Source organism: Oryza brachyantha, chromosome 8 (assembly GCF_000231095.2).
Source record: "Oryza brachyantha chromosome 8, ObraRS2, whole genome shotgun sequence".
NCBI classification, from domain to species: Eukaryota; Viridiplantae; Streptophyta; class Magnoliopsida; order Poales; family Poaceae; genus Oryza; species Oryza brachyantha.
The window spans coordinates 14320523-14327937 of NC_023170.2; the positions used below are offsets into that span (position 1 = coordinate 14320523).

Consider the following 7415-nt stretch of genomic DNA (forward strand, 5'->3'; position numbering starts at 1 on the left):
TTTATTTTATAATTAGACTACATTTAATACTTCAAATATATTACTCGATTTAACCTCTCTTCCAAATTTTTTTGCGAATTGAACGCAGGCCTAGGATGGATTGGTGAATTGATCAAATATTGATACGAAGCCTGAGAGCGCGGCACCGGTTACTTTACCTGGTGAAAACTGAAAAGGCCCCCTTTTTGACCGGGGATGAGAAGCTTTTTCGTGTGGGATCGATCTCCGTCTTTGGGTGCGAGAAATTCCAACTTTGATGCGCGTACTTCATGACGCCAGTAATGTTAGGACGACGGGCGATTTCTTTTTGTCCGGGTAATTGACAAAATCGGTTCAGATGGCGTGGCGCGTGCTTGCTTGCTTTTGCTCTTTGAGTTGGTACACGTCCAAATTGCCGTGTAAAAGAAAATGGACGTTTTATGCCGTTATATTGGAGTACCAAATGATCTCGAAGTAGTCTATCGTTCCTACTTTTTGAGGGAAAAAAATACAATTTAGTTGTACATATGCCAAGGTTATTGAGATGTGGATCTGTGGAATGGTGAGAAACATATGTCAATAAACTCAAGAGAGAAATTATAGAGGTCGTTTGTTTCGACCCAACTTTTTAAGTCTATGTTATATCAAATGTTTGGACACTAAAGAGAAGTATTAAATATAGACTATTAATAAAACCCACCATCATATTCTGGATTATTTCATGAGATGAATCTATTGAGCTTAATTAGTCCATGATTAACGAATGTGATGCTACAGGAAATATTTGCTAATCGTGGTTTAATTAGGCTTAAAAAATTTATCAAATGAAATAGCCTTTATTTATACAATTAGTGTTGTTATCTGTTTATATTTAATACTTCTAATTAGCGTCCAAAGATCCGATGTAACAAACAACTAAAAAAAAGTCCTTAAATTTAAACACCCACGTATACGTCAGCCGATCTCTATCCTCATTATAGAGATAACAAGGTTAAATAACTCTGTCCACCCGCTATGATTGAAATTTTGGTACTCTAAATATTACAAACAACATTTTTTATAGTCCTTAAGAAGGTTGTTAGAGATGGCATATTTTTTAGTGTAAAACTTAGTATCTCTATATACCTTCGTAATGAGAATGAATGAAAAAAATTTAGTATCTCTGCGTGCTTTCTCTATACAAACACATGGTAACTATCAACAAGAATTTAGCAAGGTCCAGGTTTGCCGTCTCTTAAGCGTGCATGAATTAGACGAGCACATTTTACGGGTGTGTAGCGTGTCTTCCGTATAATTGAAAATAATTAAGCTCAATTGTGCGAATGTGAACTTTTGAAGCCGTTTACTAATTTGAAAAATATGTAAGACCAATTTCAGCCATACTATCTATATCTATACTAATCTAAAAAAGAGGAGTTGAAACTTTTTATGGCCACACCAACAAATGTGCATAGGATTTACTCGATCCATTTTTCACCGTTAGATATACATATGCAATGGTCCAGGATAATCTGAAATAACTCTCTCTTACAATCCTATATAGAACAAACCCCTTGACGACTCCATCAAAATCGTCCTTGACTCCTCCATTAAAATCGCCCCTGACTCTCCAAAATCGATTATCCAAAATTGCTGCTGACTCCCCAAAACCGCGACGCTCTTCCAGACGCCAGCAAGCCAACCAACGCAAGTTGACACCGCGCCCGCTCTCCCTGATGGCCCTAGTGTATATATGTAGCGGCGAAAACATTGAGTTTTAACCTTGATAACTTTACACTTATAATTGTTCAAATTCACACACAGGAAAAAAATCTTCCATTTCTCTTTTTTTCTTGGTCCCATAGAGTGAACTTGATTTCCTAACGTCAAACAAGAAATGCTCAATTTAACCTCTTAATAGAAAAGGAGACACTTGGGGTTGGTGGATGTACGGCTTGAACACTTGATAAGTTGATACGCTAGAATAAAATAGAGCACACATGGGTGACTGAACACCAGTTCTATATGCCCTTCGGCATTGTCAGACTCAGATCTAGCTGTCCACGTATATATATTAGAAATTTAACGGTACCAGATGTATTAAATTTCTAGTCAAACTTTAGTATCTGTATTAAATTTATATTATAAAATTTTAGTACAGTCTATTACATTAAAGCATTTTTACGGTTCTTGAGTAGGTACCAAGACGTACTAAATTTTAGTATAAAATATGACACTTATGATAACTTCTAGGTATCAAGAGATATCAAATTTTACACTAAAATTTTAGTATATCTTGGTATCTACTCAAGTACCAATTGCTCATTACATTAAGATATTATGTTTTTTTCGGGTTTTCATTACTATTCTCAAGAAGTTATCATAAGGTTACATATTTTCTAGTGTAAAAACTTAGTACAGGTAATTTCTAATACTTTTTTAAGTATGATAAAACCACCATAAGTTTATATATAAAAAATATGCTACATTTAGGTATATTCTCGAGAATGGTATAATGTGCTTCATGCTAGCTATACTTGTCAAAATGTTAGTAAAATAATAATAAATAAAAATACTAACTCAGAAACCAAAGATTTCCAAGTAGAAAGCAAGTTATTATGCCGTTGTGTTGATAATCGATGGCAATTACTACTACACTATCGATTCTCATTTAATTAAATACATTTTATAAAAACAGAAATAACCAAGAGCAACCAAGAGGAATCACTAGTGTGAAATGGCTTCACCCATCATATTTAAAATCTAGTGCCTAATTAGGCATACGAGTATGTTTTATTGGGGGCGCAGAAAGTCCAGCCAAGAAATTGACTTTGTAGCAATATTTTTCTCTGTTTCCTGTACGCCAATTTGCACTACTTACTGCTTCAAAGTCAAAATGTACATATGTTAATTTTTTTTAACTTATGTTTGATTTCATCTTACGTCGTTAAACACTAATAAAAAACTAAGTACACGTCGCTAAGCACTCAGGGGCTGTTTAGTTTCCAAAAATTTTCACCCAAAAACATTACATCGAAACTTTTGACACATAAATAAAGTATTAAACATAGATAAAACGAAAAAGTAATTACACAGTTATGTGGGAGATGGTAAGACGAATCTTTTGAGCCTAATTAGTACGTGATTAGCCATAAGTGCTATAGTAACCCACATGCGCTAATGACGGACTAATTAGGCTCAAAAGATTCGTCTCGCGGTTTTCACGTTAGCCGTGAAATTCGTTTTTTCATTCGTATCCAAAAACCTTTTCCGACATCCAGTCAAACGTCTTATATGACATGCAAAAAATTTCATTTCACCAACTAAAACCCCCTTGTTGTGAAAGCTAGACGGCTCGATCGGCCGATTACCATAGAGCCGTCGGATCATGGTCTGATCTGCATGAGCAGCCTTTATTTGTAGAGCAATTTTCTCATCTTTGAGAAGGTACCAAAAGGTACAACCATTTTTCTATATAAAATTTGATACCTTATAGTATGTAAGATATCAAGATATACAAATTTTTATCTAGAAAACAATGATATCTCATAACACATACCGAAGGACGAGAAAATTGCTTACGTGCGAGAGAGGGGGCAGGGGGGGGGTCGAATTCTCCTGTAGACGACGGGCCCGCCGATCGGTCCTGTTTGTACGCTACCGTGACGAGCAGCGGCTTCCACCGGCGCTCCCTTTTTTTTCTCTCGGCCGTGCCGCGTCGTTCGCTCGCTCGGAAGCAGCCAATTGCGCATTTGCGCCGCGTGCCGGTTCCGGCACGAGGACAAAAGACTAGACGGCGTTGCTGCAAGCGGCCCGAGACATCGTCCGGCGCAGCGGCAGCGAGATGCGCGTGGGCCGTGTGGGGGACTCGCGCCTGAAAGGTGGGCGGGCAGCGCGTACGCTGGCGCCACCAACCCCCGTATGGCGATGGCGCTGGCGCCGAAGCCGGTTCCATTTTGGAGTCGTGGGCCTCGTTTTGCTGATGACAACGTTTGAATGGCCTATGTATGCCTATGGGGGCTGCAGGCTCCACTAAACATTTGTAGGTGGCTTTTACATGTACCCAATCGATTTTAGGGAATATTTTAGTTTTTTTTATCATCCCTTAAAAAGTATCTTAAGGTACCACCTTTTTAATGTAAAAAGTGTGATATGTTAAGGTACATTGTATCTTGGGGTATCAAAAATTTATACTAAAATTTTTGGTACCTTGAGATTAGTCCGTCATTTATACTAAAATTCAAGGATGAGGAAAAAGTCTAATATTTTGTGTTTGAGGTCTGTTTAGAAACATTTAATATATGACCGTATAGTAAAAAAAAAGTCACATATCCAGCGTTCCTGTATCTGGTTCGAATCAGAACTATTTATCATGTTTCACATTAATATAAGATGTTTTGATCATGTCTAAATTCATATGAATTCTAATAAATCTGAAAAAAATATATAAACCATATTCATTATCTATATGAGAATATGGGTAGAGCTAAAACAGCATGTAATATGGAATGTAGAGAGCAGCCAATAGAGACGGAAGATTAGTCAGACAAAGATACAGGGCAGTAACTATATTATTGTGGGTGTAACATTATACTAGATCAACTAGCATATGTGACCGAGTTTATTTTTAGAACTAACAGATGTAATTTGTTCTAAGCTGACGCCAGTATCAAGCATCGATGCATCGCTCATCAACCAGTCCTTCTAAGGCTCTGGAATGAAAATGCTGATCTCTCTGTTATTCAGCTTCTGGATAGGCCTCGCGTTGTTCTCATAACCCTGGAGAGCAATCAGCAAAGAATCGTCAGCTCAAGAGTGAGATTGATTCCTGTTAGGACCTCTAAGGCTATACTGCTAGTATCATACTATTAGAAGAATAGATCTGTCATGCTGGTATTTATAATTTTATCAATTTTTCCTCTGAGGTTTCTATCAAAGATTGTACCGCTGCTTAGTACATACTCGACGGTGCATCGTTTCATATATAACAAATCTACAATGATACCCCCATTCAATCATTCACACATATATTTCATATTTCTACGTGAGGTGCTAGTACAATTAAATCTGAACATTTCGATAAAATTACATCAACAGAAAGCACCATAGCAGGACGGACTAATCAATTGAACGGGTGTCAAATTAAAACAATCTACTCACTAACGTTCACGTGTGTGTACGTATGCAATGTTTCGTGCGTACGTGTTTGTTTCATGGTAATCAAATAGAAAAACATCTTAAATCAGGCACTCCATCCTTTTCAGGCTTCAGGTTATAATATGTTTTCTATAAATTTATTTATAAACCAACGTATATTATATATATTGAAATTTATTAGTATCCATATAAATCAAAAAAAGTTAAAACATCTTATAACATGAAACTGGGGTAATATATTTCAATTTCAATGATAAGAATGGTGGGCGCCATATGTTGTCAGAGTAGCCTAATATTTTGTTGTTATATTTCGAAGACACTGCAGTTGCATTTCATTATTATGGCCGTTAAGCCGCTACATAGCTAGGTGGCGTGAATTAACGCCAACTCGCCGAGTTCCACCAATAATTAAACCCCAAAGTCCATTTTGCACTTTTGTTTTGGTGAAAATTGAGGGGAAAATCAATACTTACGTCTGCCACGGCTTCCCTAAGAAGATCAAGCTGATACTTTGCCACGGTGCGGGGCTGTAAAAAACATAAAGATGATTCGAGATTAACTTAATAACTTTGTTCAACATCTGAAATTGAACATGATAACGATGTGTATTAAATATTTTTTTGCGCTTATTAACTTACCGTTCCTCAACAGTACTGAGGGACCGGAATAAGCTTAATTATTACCAAAAGAAGATCATAACAGATTCTTGATGGTTCGTTAAAAAAAAGAAAAAAACAGATTCTTGATGTGAAATGAGAGTATGATCAGACAGTGAAATGTAAGGCCTACCCTCTGGAAAACCGTCCAGATCACTCCCTCGGTGCAAGGTGGTGTGGTGAGGGAGCCCATGTAGCGGTAGTACACGGCGCCCTGGCTCTTGGCTAGCCGTGGATCCACTGACTCCACCGGCTCTGACTGATCTTTCCTATCTGCAATCTTCCTAATGGCTGGCTCCAGCTGCAAGAATTCAAGTGAGAAACCATAGCGTCAGATCAGTTAATTAGTTGATTATTCTAACGTATTAACAGTCTTGGCTAGCTAGGCTGCCGGTGCAAATTAAATTGCGAGCTGAGGTTTAACCAAACTAATTAATTAATTAACAAACCTGGCGCAGGAGGGGATCGGCGTTGCCGATTACGTAGAAAATGCCAATCACCGCGATGTTGTCGTTGCCGTCGTCGTGTACCAGGTGCAGCTCCATGTCATACCTGCGGCCGTCGGCGGTGTGCTCGGAGGGCGTGTGCCAGTGCAGCTGCTGGAGCTGGTACGCCCTGCCGCCGATCACCAGTCTCCCGGCGTTTCCGGTGAACTTCACCTGCAAGCAGCTCTCGATCGATCGCTATCAGGAGCCGTGCAAGAATCAAGTCTCGAGCTCTTCCGATCGATCATGATGATCGGAATTACCTCGATGTCGTGGCCGCGGTTGACGACGTTGGCTGGGGAGGGGCGGTAGGAGTAGTCGAGGTAGCCGAGGCTGCGCATCGGCTTGGCGCGCCCGGTGGCGAGGTCGATGGGCGACTGCCGGTCGCCCGTGTTGCACTTGGCCCAGCTCGCGTTGAGCTTGCTCCAGTTCTCCGGCCCGTTCTTCGCGCCGGCGACGTAGCTGAACTTCTTCTGGTCGTCTGCATGCAGCGATTGAAAACTCAAGAGACTGACATGGTATGCCGAGCAGGTGAGATCGTTGTTACCGGCTTCTTGAGCTCTGGCCGCCGGTGCAGCCGAGAGCAGGAGTGCGGCTGCGGCGGCGAGGAGGAGGTGAGCCATTGGATGCATGTTACCCACACTGCTGTGCTTGCCGTCGTGTGTTTGGAGATCGTGCGTTCTGTGCAGCTTGGCCGGAGCACGAATTGAGGTGGAAGCCATGTTGGTGATGGGCGTGTGTATATATATATGCATGCAGCGTCACGTTGGAGGAGCACGCTTCAAACTCTTGTTCTACTGGCACACGCATATACATCACGCAGATAGAATCGAAATGGAAGCGTTCACCATGTGTTAGACAGAGGTATGCAACGGTACTTACGTGCATGGTAACCTTCTCGATCGAGCTGCTTCGTGTCGATCGATCGTTAAAATATTTTTATAGCTCGGTTGAATATTCACTCCTTTATTGTAAGTCCCCTATATACTATTCAAAATTTTGAAAAATTTGACAATATATATATCACTCCACAAATATGTAAGTTTAAATTTGACTTCTACAAATTATAACAAATTTAATCGTGAATATGTGTATCCTAGTTTCCATATAGCTTATTTTTATGTTTCAATTTATAGGAGTCGATTTTAAATTATCTTGC

At 39.6% G+C, this 7415-nt stretch overlaps 1 protein-coding gene across 1 annotated transcript; it reads right to left on the reverse strand.

Annotated features, from left to right (window-relative positions):
* Positions 1 to 4314: 4314 nt before the first annotated feature.
* Positions 4315 to 7190, reverse strand: LOC102719227 (alpha carbonic anhydrase 7-like). Its single transcript, XM_006660137.3, has 7 exons — positions 7139 to 7190; positions 6804 to 7053; positions 6520 to 6737; positions 6221 to 6430; positions 5905 to 6072; positions 5589 to 5642; positions 4315 to 4737 (listed from the first exon to the last, which is right to left on the reverse strand). Exons 2-7 carry the CDS (start codon positions 7009 to 7011, stop codon positions 4663 to 4665), a joined length of 933 nt encoding a protein of 310 aa, XP_006660200.3. The 5' UTR covers positions 7012 to 7053; positions 7139 to 7190; the 3' UTR covers positions 4315 to 4662.
* Between the last annotated feature and the right edge of the window lie 225 nt (positions 7191 to 7415).

Bases quoted from the DNA above. Each gene is read 5' to 3' on its own strand.
- LOC102719227 (XM_006660137.3), bottom strand. From the start codon at position 7,011: ATGCATATATATATACACACGCCCATCACCAACATGGCTTCCACCTCA. The intron at 6,738-6,803 runs GTAACAACGATC...CGCTGCATGCAG, and splicing joins GGCCAGAGCTCAAGAAGCCG to ACGACCAGAAGAAGTTCAGC. The intron at 4,738-5,588 runs GTAAGTATTGAT...ATTGCTCTCCAG, and splicing joins TTAGGGAAGCCGTGGCAGAC to GGTTATGAGAACAACGCGAG.